At 43.0% G+C, this 15,562-nt stretch overlaps 1 protein-coding gene across 1 annotated transcript; it reads right to left on the minus strand.

The window, feature by feature from the left end:
• Positions 1 to 6,678: 6,678 nt before the first annotated feature.
• Positions 6,679 to 10,118, minus strand: nppa (natriuretic peptide A). Its single transcript, XM_031747281.2, has 3 exons — positions 9,966 to 10,118; positions 7,478 to 7,784; positions 6,679 to 6,926 (listed from the first exon to the last, which is right to left on the minus strand). Exons 1-3 carry the CDS (start codon positions 10,074 to 10,076, stop codon positions 6,922 to 6,924), a joined length of 423 nt encoding a protein of 140 aa, XP_031603141.1. The 5' UTR covers positions 10,077 to 10,118; the 3' UTR covers positions 6,679 to 6,921.
• Positions 10,119 to 15,562: the final 5,444 nt, after the last annotated feature.

Raw genomic sequence — 15,562 nt, forward strand, 5'->3', positions numbered from 1 at the left:
AATATAAAGAACTATATTTAATGAGTTACAGTGAAAAGAAGTGCTTGGAAATAGTAATATAAACAGAAATTTCAATTTTTCTATTAACGGAAAATATCAGTTAATGATACAGAAAATATACTGTGAATAAACGGAATTTTCCGTTTTATAGCTGAAGGAAATGTCCGTAAATAGTACAGAGAATATACTGTAAATCTACAGAATTTTCCGTTTTATTATTTACAGAAAAGTCCGTCAAACTTCCGTAAAAAAACAGAAAATGTACTGGCAGAAAATTACCAGGACATTTTCCGTTTTTCTACGGAATCTTTTTTTTACAGTGTAGGCAATCAGTATGAGAACAGAAAACAAAACCTCCTCAGCACAACAAAGCACATGTATCTTCACACCGTAACACCATGAAACACAAGATAAGCAACAGGGAAATATGCCAATGTGCACAGCAGCATCTGACACGCCACAGTACTCTCCATATCCGAAGCTGATTCACCATCCACATCACCATTGGTAGCTGCACTGAGCCTGTTTTTCACTGCACTCTTTCTCAAAGAGGTGTTGAAGGCCTCACCCTAACCAAAATCATTTAGCCAAAATCTGCACTTTGTTTTCACTGAGGCAACAGCAGAAAACTTCTTCTCACAGATGAAAGATGTGGCAAAGGGAAGTCGAATGCCAACAGCTGTCCATCCTCTCCTAATTACACCAAGCCAGAATTTACTCAGTGTTTGTGCTGCAAACCTCAGCCCGAGGATGGAATCAGATGTCACATCGATGAACTGGTCTTCTTCAGCAGAAGTAAAATCAGCAGGTGCAGCTACAATAAATGGATCTCTCATTTAGTCATACTGGGCACCGTTGTTTCACCGAGAGCATTTCTGGAAAAATGCTCTTAGGAGAAGAGCTGTGTCTCTTAAGACATGTGCCACCTCCCAACTCATTGGTTTCAGCAAATTTACCCAGATGACATGACTGACAGGAAATTACATTTCCTTCGTAAAGTTTCCTGCTGAGTGAATGCACAGATTTTTGTCTGCCAAGAGGTTTTTCTCTGCTTCAAGGCTGAAGATTTCATTTCACTTCCCAAATATATTGCTGTTATAAGCCAGCTTCATCACTTCATCACTTGCCTTTTTCTCTTCTATAGTCTGTGAAACATTTATGCAAACATGCACACACTCACACAAACCTTGTGTGTGTCCCATTTCAGATTATATTTTGTAATGTAAGAAACAAGAAGCATAAAGAGCTCATGAGCTCATCTATTTGGGACATACTTTTAACCGTGAAAATCCTCATGCAGTGACTCTTTGGTGACAAAGTGAGTGTAAGCAATGAATAGACATCCTTTATTTCTGTCTGTAGCCTAGTTGACCTGTAAGCCACAGTTACCTTTCCCTTAGCAGATTTTGCCAAGCAGCCAGGAAAACAGGCTGGCTTGGTAATGGTGAGGAGGAAGCATAATCCTAAACAGAAGCCCATGATTCACGTTTCAAATAGCTTTTCCCCACTCTGGCTATTGGTGATTGTGTTTGGAGAAATGTGACAATGTGTAATGTTGAATCTGTGTCTGTCTTTGTCAAAATGAGGAAAACCTTGTCTTTTTAGAAGATGTGGCATCTATCCCACTTTGGATGAAGTAGCTGTCATTTCTATCTCTTCTAATTGCCTGTTAGTACTTAATAATTATTAGTATAGCAATTAATAATTGATCAACATATTGATTTATTCTGCCTTACAGAAAGCTGGTTACAGCAGGATGATCATGTTAGTTTAAATGCAGCTCATCTACTAATCGGAAGGTTAGTGGTTCGATCCCTGGCTCCCCCAGTCTGCATGCCAAATATCATTTGACAAGATACTAACCCCAAGTTGCTCTCTGATGGATCCATCAGAATGTGGGTGTTAGCTAGGAAGCACTGAAAAGCACAGAAGAAACTGTTTGTGTTAATGGGTGAATGTGGAACTTTGAGTGCTCTGGGAGAGTAGAAAAGTGCTAAAAAATAGAATGCGCCTGTTTACCATCTAACTCTTTGCATTGTTCCCCCAAACTGAAAAAACAGTTCTATTTGTTGTTATCTATTGTCCACCTGGCCCTTACTCTGAGTTTTCATTTGACTTTTCAAACTTTTTATCCAGTTTAGTGCTCAGTTCAGATAAAATCATTATTAAAATAAAAAAAACAAAACTAAAATCAGAAGTACTTGAATTCCTGGTCTAACTGTGAAATGCATACCTTAAAGCAGGTAACTCATAAGCTGGAGAGGAAATGGTGTCTCACACTATCCCTCTATCTTGGCCTCACTGTTATTATACTCTAAGTTCCAGTCCTACCTTTCGATTTTGGCTATCCGCTGTAGCGGAAACCCTTATCCAAGTCTTTCTCACCATCTGGCTGGATTACTGCTGTTCAGGATTACAGCAAAGATCTAGACAGGCATAACATGCACTTATCTCTGGAAAAAATCACTTCCACCGACTCTCAGTTGACTCCCAGACAAGTCACACATTACTTACAAGATCCTTCTTCTCACTTACAAATCCCTTGATGCTCTGGGCCCTCAGTATCTGTCTGACACTGCTGTATTGTACTGCAGAAAGTAGTGTGTTGGTACAAAAATGATCAGAAAAAGGTGATTAACAATGGAAGAGAGACAGACCATCATAACACTTATAAATGTCGGTCTGTCCTACAGAGAAACTGCAAAGAAAGTCAAAGTGTCAGTGAGTACAGTTTCCTTCACCATCCAAAGGCTCAGAAACAAACTGTGACAGGAAGAGGTCTGCAGACCCAAAGACACACCTGAATCAGACGACAAGTTTCTGAGAGTTAACAGCTTGTGTGATCAGCGGCTCACAGGACAACAGCTTCAAGCACAGCTCAGTAGGGGTTGTAGTAAGAAAGTCTCAGTTTCAGCTGTGAAGAGAAGACTTTGAGCTGCAGGTTTGACAGTTGCAGCAAGAAAGCCAGACGTCAGAATAAGACAAAGAGGCTTGTCTGGGTCATGAAACACCGACATTGGACTACTGAAGACTGGAAAACTAGACTGATGAATCAACATTTGAAGTCCTTGGTTCATCACACAGGATCTTTGTACGACTTTGAGAAGGTGAAAGGATGATTCCACAGTGTGTGGCATCGAGTGTTAAACATGGAGGAGGAAGTGTGATGGTCTGGGCCTGTTTTACTGGATCCAGGGTCGGTGACTTGTACAGAGTGAGAGACACCCTGAACTAAAACCACAGCGTTCTGCAGCACCATGCAGCACCCTCTGTTTGGTCAGGGGTTCATCCTACAGCAAGATAATGACCCAAAACATAAGATGATGAGCTAGGAAAACATGGAGTGTCCAGCACAGTCTGCAGACTTAAACCCCATTGAGCTGGTTTGGGATGAACTGGACAGAAGAGTGAAAGCAAAGCAACCTACAAGGTCCACATTTATGGGAACTTCTGCTACAGATATGGGAGAATATTTGATTCTATTGTAGAAAGAATGTCACGGCTGTGTTCAGCTGTTACATCTGCCAAAGGAGGCTACTCTGATGAGTCAACCTTTTTTTTAAAGGCACTATACAAATGTAAGTTATTCATAATAATAAATTATGAGTATAATAATAATAGTATAATAATTTGTGAGTAATGATTTGACACGATATAAATAAAATTGGGGTGTAATGTCCCCAAGTGTCTTCTTAATTTGTTATGTCTCATACTGTTAGATGCAGATTTTTCCAGATGGAAAATACATACTGTTTGTCCTTATCTCAAACCCCCATTCACTGTGAAACCACACACAAGATTACCTCTATCACATATACTCTTTGGATCATTTTTTGCTGATTCTGGCGCTTCTGCCTCTTGTTTGTTTTACATGTTGTGCTCATATTTGAATTACATTTTGTCTGGCATTATCTGCCTGCTGGCCCTCAAATCTCTTATGTATAATTTCCAGAGTCAAGGAAACTGGGTTCTTTCCACCACTGCAAACTTCCACTTTTGATGGTCAGCCTGCCTTTGCTTGGGATAAGCTAGGGCCCAACACAGCAGGAACCCTGATTTTCTGTGTAGCTTACTCCATCAAAAAAAAAACTTGTAATGAATAGCCACTCAATTTGTAGTCTTATATTTTAAAGGACTTGTTCTATAATGAGAATCAGGATTTAATGTTAATCTCTTAGGCCTGGCAGCATGATAATAAAGTGTGGTATTTTTTAAAACTATGTTCTAGAGACTGTTCATTTTTCTGTGAGCCTCAGACCTTTGCCAAAGGAAGTGGAACAGCTGTAAGCTTTAGAAAAGACATTTTTATGATCTGTTTGATCTTTCACAGCTCTTTTAAGGTTGATAATGATCAAAGTGTATTTCTTTTAATAAACACTTCTTTGCCATTCTCAATCAGGTCACTCCTCACAAAGTGGCCCTTGCTCTGTCAATTTCCACTCACCCTGGTTAACTAATAAAACTTGTGGCCTTCAATGTTTCCATGGAAAAGCAGGATGACTGCAGAAATCCCGAGGTTTGGTTGTCCGGTGCCTTGAAGAAACCTAACCTTGTTGACAGCTCTATTGGTAATTATCAGCCTATTTCAAAATTAGCAAATTATCAGAAAATTTGTAAAAGACTCGGGGCTTAGAGTACGCTTGGGGAGTGTGATTGTGTGTACAGCGTCTCTCTATGTCTGTCTCCACGTTGGGTGAGTGTTGAGCAATTGTATATGAGAGCATGAGGGTGGGAATAGATGTTTGTATCTGTGTGTGCCTGTTTGTCTGTGTCTATATGTCAGGTTGGGTATCAGACGCCACCTCTCTGGGGACATCTCAGGCCCTCCAAAGTTTGGAGGCCCATCTCCCCCCACCACTCCCCCTGCCGGTGGCAGACGCCCTCAGACATCGGTGCGTTGGTGGTTCTCTGTCTCCGGGGGTGGGCGCCCAGGTACCCACCGGCTCACTCCTTGGCGGCTGCTTATTGGGGCCTGGAGCCTGGGGCTCGCTCGGGCCACTTTGGGATGGGGTGCCCTCGGCCTCACGGCCCGGGCTCGGTCACTCAGGCACAGCTGGCTGCCGGCGGAGCTCACGGGCACGTCACTGCAACCCCCTGGCTTCTGCTCCGCGGCTGCTGAGTGACCCCTCATCTGGGACTCTCCTCAGCTCTTTCTGGGATAGTGCTGCTGCCCTCTGTTGGTCTTCCTTGGTCTCTTGTGTTCTGGGGCCTCTGGATGTCTGGAGTCTTGATCTCCTCCATACCTGCTTCATGCCCTGGAGGTCGGGGCAGTGGCCCCCACACCCTCTAGCAGATCATTACATGAAGGAACCTTTTAAAAACAAGCGCGTTCATGCTCACAGGTGTACACACAGGTGATCACACACACAAACTACACCCTTTTTGGCTCCTACCTCAAAGCACACTGTGCGCTGTCGATCTCACGTGCTGCACAATAATGTTTAATATTTAGTATTTACTGTCATATTCCCATATATCATTGTGACCTTGTTTATTACTCTCGTTTTCTTCTGCTTGCTTTCTTTTTCTTTCTCAACAGGTGATCCAGGTGATCGATATATGTATTTTTTGTCTGCTTATTCTGTTGGTTTTGTTTTTGCCCTTTTCCCCGTCCCTCTTCTCAGGTTTTTTCTTTCCCTCTTTCTTTCTCCACGTTCTCTCCTCCAGTCAAGTCTGTCCCGTATTCAGCAAGTGAAAATAAAATAAACAATAAAAGTTGAATCAAATGGACCATTACGGCAAGGCTGGGATGGTCCATTTGGTAAAGTAAATCCGTTGGGCATCTTTCTTCGCCTTTTAGACAATAATTCTGATGGCAAAAGAACCAAACGGGACAGGTTAAAAAAAAAAAAAAAAGAAAAAAAAAGAAAATTTGTAAAATGTTTGTTCAAATATTAAGTATGTCATGGCGATGGAAGCTGACGGTAACACAGAACTGCTATTTCCCTTTTTATTAGAATCCTCCGTGTGCACCTGGACAAACTGTCCTCCTTCAGTGTGTCATATAGGGAGTAAAATGTTTCACATACTTTACCACTTTGTTGTTGTGAGAGCCGTATTCTTTGTTTATAGCCAGGGGTGCACATAAGTGGTCTGCTGGTGCGCATTCGCTGTCAAAATAAAAGACGCGCACAAGATAAGAAGTTGCAATGCACGTTTACGTACATAAGATTTTCTGGAGGAGGACAGACATTTGTTTAGAACTCTTAAAGATGTTGAAGAAGCAAGCTCCTTCTGACATTACTTTGGTGTTCCTCCACCTCCAAAGAAATGTCAGAAGGAGTCCGAACCGCAAAACAAGCGTGTATTCTCGGAAAAGTGGTTGCAGGAGGTGAGCTGGCTTCAAACAAATGATGAACGCACAGAGATGTGGTGCAGAATATGCCGTGAAAATCCCACTCTAGCGGACAAAAACAGTGCCTTGTATATGTACGCAAATGTGCGTTGCAACTTCTTATCTGGTGCGCGTCCTTTATTTTGACAGCGAATGCGCACCGTGGACCACCTATGTGCACCCCTGTTTATAGCAGCATCAGTCACTCTGCTCCTCAATGTCCACACTCTACTTCATTGTATCAAAATCTCAAATACTATTTAAATTTTATTTTTATTCTGTCTATAAAATAGAGAGAATCCTTTATGTAAGAAAAAAATATGTTTATTTTTGTTAGACCCCCACATGCAGTTACAGCAGTTAACTTTTTTCCATTAAAGTGTTTATGTTGCTCATCTACAATGATCTTTATAGAATTAATTACATACTTGAAAAACAGCCAGTTTGTTATCTCTGACACAGAAACATGCAAAATAGATACACAAAGTTGAAATGCAACTAATACAAAACCATATTTGTCCAAACTCTATGGATATAATTTCAGTTCCAACAGCAGAATCCATCAAGCGCCCCAGGAAAAGGCTGGACTATCCTAGGAGGACAATGACACAAACACAAAAAGAAGACAGTACTGTTATATAACTGGTCCTGTTGCAATTCTGGTACCAAATGCATTTATTTCCAACTTCTACTTAAACTTGAAGTATTTAGATTTCATTTAAAAAATAAATAAAACTGTCAGTCGACATAAATGTGTTCTGCAAATTATTACTTGACGTACTTTATAGTATGAACAAAAGGGGACTGTCCAAAACATGTTTACAATGAAAAGTGTAAGGAAGGTCAACGTTTAAGGTTAGAGAGGCAAAGCTGAGATAGTTTGTACATGTGCAGAGGAAGGCTGGTGTGATGGAGGCAGATGATGGCTTGATGCTGAGCGAACCCCTAAAGGCAGCAGCCCGAAAGAATAACAAGTGAGAAAACACATCAAGTTAAGTTAAGAACTTGTAGAATATGTGATTGCACATTTAGTCAAAATCCAACTGCATGCATGTTTCTAAGGGTTGACATGTTCTAATGCTCTGTATTTATTTAACTCATTTAATTCAAATTTGTGTCTTGCGTCTCCGACTGCAGTCCTACCTCTTCCACTGTTGCATCCCAAGCCACTGGCATTTCCTATTCGATCCATCCTGGCTCCAAAACAGCCAGAGGTGCGTTTCCTGGTGGCCATCAGCAGGTCCTGGAGGCGGCTCCTCTGATTCACAGTCTTGCCCTCAGTTAGTGGTTGGGCTTTTTCAGATATCAGAGGTTCTTGGTTCCCCTCTTGGTCCCATCCTTGGCTGCTCTGGCTGCTTTTGGGATCTTGGTTCATGTCTTCATAATAAGCTTCCAAGTCTTCTTTCTGGACCACTTCATCCAATGTCTCCTCAAAGCGTTCCAGCAAAGACTGTTGTAGAAATCATAAAGCATCTAATAAATCACGATGTAGAGGCAGCCTGGACACTGGTGATGTTCCAGAAATATTCCTGTTTACACACAGCCATGCATGATCTGAAAACATGATGTTATCATGTAAAAATATAAAATACAGACCTGTTTATGCTGCATATTTATTTCTACACTTTTGAGAACAGCCTCCCTCTTTTGTCTGTTCAAATACCTTATTGGAAAGTTTGCATCACAATAGCTGTAACAACTCAAATTCACCTATTACTAAATCCTAACGCTTATACAAGTGTAACTATAAAAAAATTATACCAATATCATATCAGTATCACATGAGCAATTTTGACATGATTATTGCCTAATAAACCCGTCCTGTCCAGCAGATTTATGGAGCACAATCACAATCACAGGTGGGACGTGCAAGTGCGTGTGTGTGTGTGTGTTTATCATAAAATACACTTGATAATGAGGGTGACAAGCTGCAACAACGCCCCCCTGGGAGCCAGAGTCAGGGGAGCCAGAGTCAGGGGAGCCAGAGTCAGGGGAGCCAGAGTCAGGTCCATTAGACCATGAGACCCGGGCTGTCCACGGACGCCCAAGAATAGTGATGACCTGAGGCCACACATCTCGATGACAACCGCGTGAAGGAAGAGGGAGGCCCCACATGGAGCCCCCAAAGCCAAAGGACAAGGGCCCCAGAGAACCAAAGACAATGGGTAACCCCATAAGAGGTTGGCTGTCCCAGCATGAGCCAAAAGAAAGGTCCCAGGTGATGAGAACTGCCTGGCACCTGACAGAGCAGGGCAACCTCACACCCTCCACCACTATGTCCCACAGTGGCCAAGACTCAGAAAGACTCAGACCCAGCCATAATATACACACACACAAATAGGGGGTGGCTGAAGAGCAGAAGGGGGCGGCTGGAGATCAGAAGAACAGGAAATGAATCTCAGTTCTCATGTTTTGTTCCTTCTGCTAATACTGATACTATAGTGTGCACTGCAAGACCCTATGCATGTGTTGGTGCAAGTGAGAGTTTGAGGTGTAAAGGATGAGTATGACTGTATGAACACTAGAGTGCTTTTAAAATTTACAGTTGTGGCATGAACACCTGACAGCTGGTCAACAATGCTCACACTCAATGCCTCAGGTGCCAATCAAATTGAAAAACACACAGCAGTGACGAGTTGTGTGGGGCCACCAAGGTAGCCAGAGTCAGCAGATGGGTCCCAAGTCTGAGGGTCCATCTGGATACAGAGTCATAACACTCAGCCAACAACAAACAAGAGGGACCCATCATTCACGATGTTTAATTTTTAAATACCACAGTTATCATCAGTGCACGGATATTGTGACGTTCACACTATGAACCAAAGGCTGCATACTTTCAAAACCATGGTGGATGTTTTTATTGCCTAATTTAATAGGTATGCAAATATTAACAGCATATCAGGAATAAAGGTGAATGTTTTGTTCATGTCATGTCAGTGTTGTGTCAGAGTCACAGCAATCTCCTTAATAACTGTCTACTTCAGCCACAGCTGAACCACAGCTTGTAATTCTGGAAGCAGAGCGCTCTAATTTCTAGTTCACCTTGGCTAATTATAAGATGAAGGAAGAATGACGATGAAGGTTGTGATGAAGTTAAAATTACAAGTGAAAATAAGGAGAACAAAGTAAAGCAGGTATATCTTTGAGATCAGATCAATGTGAGGTCACACTCTAATGATAATTACTTTTCCACAGTGTTGCTTTGTTTGTAATCGCCTGATCTGTTGTTGTGTCCTCTTGTTGTCATCACAACAGTCAACATTTCATCCTGTTATTCCCTCTCAATATTCACAAATCCATAGAAAAGCATGTCAACATGTGCTCTGATTTAAACTATATTTGAAAAAACTCTTCACTTTGTCAAGTAGAACATAAATCAGTTATACTGGGGTGGATGCATTAGTGCAATTATGAAATGCTTGTAGTATTCGTACACTAACTGCATTTGAGAAGACACTGATACCAGTGTAACTGCCTTTGAATGATTTTTAATAGCAGGAAATGTGTTATTCATGCAGCTACTTTCTTGTCTTTGATCCTCTCTCTGTTTGAATGTCAAAGTATCTGGTCCTTCACAATGTAATGTTTCCACAAATGGTGTGTTGATTACAGGTGTGACATGGTTTCTTACCTTGAGCTGAGCCAGGTCATTAGCAGATGAGGGCCTCCCCAGTATGTGGCCGCTAACCAGTGTTTGCTGACACAGCAGGGCCAATACGCCCCACAGAACCTCAGTTCTCATGTTATGTTTCTTCTGCTAATACTGATACTATAGCGTGCACTGCAAGCTTTTATATACAGACAGCCTCACATACACAACCATCTACATACACTTACCATGCACCAGACAGGCAGTGCCATCATTTTGTAGACGGCCTCAAGTGCATTCTGACACCTCTAAATGATAAGGCCACTGGTCAGATGTCTCTTTAAGTGGCGCTTGGTGGTAAGTGACGTGTGTGTGCGTGTGTGTGTGTGTTTGTGCATGTGTCTATGTATACAGTATATGTGTCTGTGTATCATCATGCTTACCAGCCAGCAGTGGCATGACCTAAGGAGCCATCCTGGATCTCCGAGCTGTGTATTGGGAAGAATGTCGTTTCACTATGCATATACTTAACACTGTCTACACTCCCAAGAATGAAACGTACCATAGTAGGTTAAAACTGCTGCTTGTGGTTGCATGGTTTAGATTAGGACAGGAAGGAAACAATGTTATAGTCAAAGGAATATAAACAGCATTGTGAATATGATTTATTACCATAACTGAAGGCATTTTCTTCCTGTCATGAGTTTGTAAGGTAGGAATAATACAGCCTATAATCTAAACTTGTAGGTGCAGTAGATAAAGACATGAACTGGGAGTATTATAGAAAAGAAGAAGCGTATACTGTAAATATGTTTCAATAATGGGTGACCTTTAATAGAAAGTAGACAAGAATTACATAGACTCAAATTTCAAGAATCAATTATAATACATACGTATTTTATAAATAACAATTTTCACATATTTAAAGAAATATTAACAAAGTAAATATTTGGGTTTTAATGTTTATTCAATGTGTTTCACAGTTAAGAGTTACACAAACACCATGTTCTCATTTTATACTGTAACTCCACAGTATTATTCAGACAAACCAGAGCCTGAGGTCTTTATTAGTTTGTAGGGTCTCCTCGTCTTTGCAATCGCACATTTTGGAAGTGCAGACTTTAATGCACTATGATAAGAGATTGCATGTCATGGGTGGAGCTTTGTCTTGTTCCCTCATTCATAAGGCACATGAATGGCACATGTAATAAGGGATGTGCTTCACACAGACTCCTAATAATCCTGCACATTTGAATTCTAAGGAGTCATTTTAATTTCCCTTTTGGAGACAATTAAAAAACAATTTTAAAAAATCACAAAGCTACTCAAAACTAAACACAACTGAAATAAATAAATAATACTTAGAGAATCATTCATTTCATTTTGCTGAGAAGACTAATACCATTGTCACACACAGACCTCATGTTTAAAACATACAAAAACTTTTTTTTATCTGCTTGTGCTTTTTCTTTACACTCTTGGCATGGGACAATCCTCCATAGCTGATCAAGCTCCCAGAGGACCTTGTAGTACCTATGATGGCTTTCAGGGCTAGAGCTGGGTGATCATGGGGAATGTGACATATTTGGGCAATAAAAGATGAGATTTATGCGGCTTTGCAGCATTACAAATGTGCCACATACACTTGCACAGTGTGCCTTTACCTGCCTTCAGGCTTTGGGCAGACCAGGACATTAATCTGAGTGGTAAGAAGGAATATAAAGGGACTGCACTGGGTGAGATTGAAAAGTAATGTGATCCTGGACATGCTGCTGCAGGTGTATCTGTGGCCTGATGATTGAACTGCTACCTGTTGGAATGCATTTATATTACCCAGAATTCATCATTGTTGTTGCTGTTTGAATCCACTTCAGATCAACACAGTTTGGACTCCTTTCCATCATTTGAGGAAGATGCTAACCAAGTGACTGTGGCTGTGGTGAATGGATGTGGATCGTGACCAACCAGCTTTGGCATGCTCTCTCATTTCAATCTCTTGCCACAACACCTGCATTCATTTAAAACTCCCTGTTGTTGATTCATTTTGTTTTATTGAATCACCTTTTTCCTGTGCTTTAGCACTGTAATGTTCCAACTTTGAGAATAAAAAGTTTTTCTTCTTCTGTATGAAAACAGAGCCAGGAGAGCCTGAAACAGCATAATGTCATGGCTTGATGCTTTGACGTTATGAGAACTCCAAACAACGAAAATTTAAAAAACAAAAAACACAGCTCACTTCCCAACATCTCTTAAGCTTACCAATTCCTCATTTGATGAAGAAAATAACAAACATATTTCCACAAGTGTTCAACTATTTGTTTTCCACCTATAACAGAATGTAAACAGAACTTGATTTAAGATGTGAGGGTAACATGTTCTAAGGGTCACTGAAAGGGTCTTCGACCAAGATGGCGGCGCGTGAACAACGCGAGGCTCAGTGTCTCTCCAGAATCTGCTATTTAGCGGTTTTTTATCTACTTTTAACCGGATTATTCATCCAGAATTGCTGTGCGTTGCTGACCTACAGCAGACAAGAGATTCTGGACATCTGGACTCATAACTCCAACAGTTTTATCGCCGATCTCCGACTCATCCCAGAGATCTCCAGAACACCGGAGGCTGCCCACTCTCCCCGGCCGGGCGGAAGTGCACGCAGACGGCGCCGAGAACGTAAACAAAGGCGAGGTAGGCGCGGAGGGCTACGGGCTAAGCTAAAGCTAACACCACATCGGCTGCCTTTACCCAGTATTTTCCTCGCCAATGTCCGTTCTCTGGCAAACAAAATGGATGAGATACGGCTCTCCATCACTAACAACAGACGGATTATGGACTCAAATGTCATGTTTTTCACCGAAACATGGTTGAACAACAGCTGCCCGGACAATGCTATCGAGTTAGCAGGACGCGCCACACACCGAGCCGACAGGCTGGCAGATGACTCCGGCAAGACCAGAGGTGGAGGTTTGTGCATTTATATTAACAATGCTTGGTGCATGAACTCCACTACTACTGAGAGTCACTGCTCACCTAATGCGGAGTTTTTAATGGTCAAATGCAGACCTTATTATCTCCCCAGAGAACTCACTTCGATCATACTCACTGCAGTATATATCCCCCGACGCTAATGCTAGGTTGGCCATGAAAGAACTTTCTGCAGCCATTAACAAACACCAGAATAAACACCCGAGGCTGCTTTTATTGTTGCTGGCGACTTCAACCACACCAACTTAAAGACAGTCCTCCCCAGATTCCACCAACATGTCTCCTGCCACACCAGAGGAGACAAGACTTTAGACCATGTTTATTCCAACTTGGCTGGAGCCTACAAAGCAACACCCCTCCCCCACATTGGACAATCGGACCATCTCTCCCTGTTCCTTACACCTGGGTATTCACCACTCATCCAACGTGTGAAACCTGCTGTGAGGACAATTAAAGTGTGGCCAGAGGGGACAGACGCAGTGCTCCAGGACAGATTTAAAAACACAGACTGGAATATGTTCACCCACACAGACCTGGACCAGTACGCCTCATCTGTACTGGATTACATCTCCGAAACCACAGACAGTGTCACCACCCAGAAACGGATCACCATGTACCCCAACCAGAAGCCTTGGATGAACCGGGATGTTCGTCTCCTCCTGAAGGCCCGCAACACCGCCTTTAGGTCAGGAGATGCACACACCTACAGTACAGCCAGGGCTAATCTAAAGAAGGGCATCAAAAAAGCCAAACACCATTACAAAAAGAAGGTAGAAGAACACTTCTCCAACTCCAACCCCGACGCATGTGGCAAGGACTCCAGACCATTACAGACTACAGGACCACCAAACCCTCCCCACATCCTCTGATGCCTCCTTCCTCAACGAGCTCAACAACTTTTATGCTCGTTTTGAGCGAGGAACCCCACAACCACAACCATAACAGACATGACGCCAGACCACCAACCTCTGACTCTCTCCCCACCGATGTAGGAGCGGTGCTGAGCGGGATCAATGTCCACAAGGCTGCAGGTCCTGATGGTATCCCCGGGCGTGTTCTCAGAGCGTGTTCTGGGGAGCTTGCAGGAGTCCTGACAGACATATTCAATCTGTCCTTGGCCCACGCTGTAATACCGGCCTGCTTCAAATCCACCTCCATCGTCCCGATACCCAAAAACTCCAACCCATCTAGCCTCAATGACTACCGCCCAGTAGCCCTCACCCCATCATCACTAAGTGCTTAGAGCAGCTGGTCTTAGCACACTTCAAATCCTGTCTCCCCCACCCTGGACCCCCACCAATTTGCATACCACCAGAACAGGAGCACAGAGGATGCAGTGTCCATCGCACTGCACTCTGTCCTCTCACACCTGGACAACAACAACACCTACGCCAGAATGCTGTTTATAGACTTCAGTTCAGCATTCAACACAATCCACCCTCACAACTCATCAGGAAACTGACAGACCTGGGCATCAGTTCCCTCATCTGCAAATGGTTACTGGACTTCCTGACCAACCGCCCCAACATGTCCGACTGGATAACCGCTGCTCATCAACAATCACAATGAACACCGGTGTACCACAAGGCTGTGTGATGAGCCCTTTCCTCTACTCCTCTTCACCCACGACTGCAGACCTGCTGATGGTTCCAACACCATCATTAAGTTTGCAGATGACACCACGGTGATTGGCCTCATCAGTGACAACGACGAGGCCGCCTACAGGGAGGAGGTGGATCGTCTGGCTGAGTGGTGCGACACAAACAACCTGCTGCTTAACACCGAGAAGACTAAGGAGCTCATCGTGGACTACAGGAGGAATGCTGACCCACATCCACCCATCCACATTAAGGGGACGGCTGTGGAGCGTGTGAGCAGCTTCAAGTTCCTGGGAGTCCACATCTCCGAGGATCTCACCTGGACGACCAACTGCTCCAAGCTGGTCAAGAAGGCTCACCAGCGCCTCTTCTTCTTGAGGACTCTGAGGAAGAACCACCTGTCCTCAGACATCCTGGTGAACTTCTATCGCTGCACCATCGAGAGCATCCTGACCAACTGTATAACAGTCTGGTACGGGAACTGCTCTGCCTCGGACCGGAAGGCATTGCAGAGGGTCGTGAAAACTGCCCAGCGCATCACCGAGCACCACTTCCTGCCATAAAGGACATCTACAGGAAGCGGTGTCTGAAAAGGGCTGGGAAAATCATCAGAGACCCCAGTCACCCATCACATAGACTCTTCACCCTCCTGCCCTCTGGGAGGCGCTACAGGAGCCTCCGGACTAAGACCACCAGGTACCGGAACAGCTTCTTCCCCACAGCTGTCAGCCTCCTGAACTCTGCCTCCTGACATCTGACCCACGTTAAACTCATGGACTGAACATACACACACCCACAACCACTAGCACTTTACCACTACTGCATAGTTCTGTGTAGATAATCATTCTGTACATACGATAATTTTTAATCCCACAACTGTTTATAACTTACATAGTTCACATTCTGTATAACTGTATATCTCAGATTTCTGTATAGTTTTATTTCATATTTATATCCTGTTCATAGCCTGTACATAGCTTGTACTCACTACAGCCTGTACATACTTATAGTTATAGAATATTCATGACATACTTCACACTGTGTACATTATAAAATACC

The sequence above is a fragment of the Oreochromis aureus genome, linkage group 20, assembly GCF_013358895.1.
Source record: "Oreochromis aureus strain Israel breed Guangdong linkage group 20, ZZ_aureus, whole genome shotgun sequence".
NCBI classification, from domain to species: Eukaryota; Metazoa; Chordata; class Actinopteri; order Cichliformes; family Cichlidae; genus Oreochromis; species Oreochromis aureus.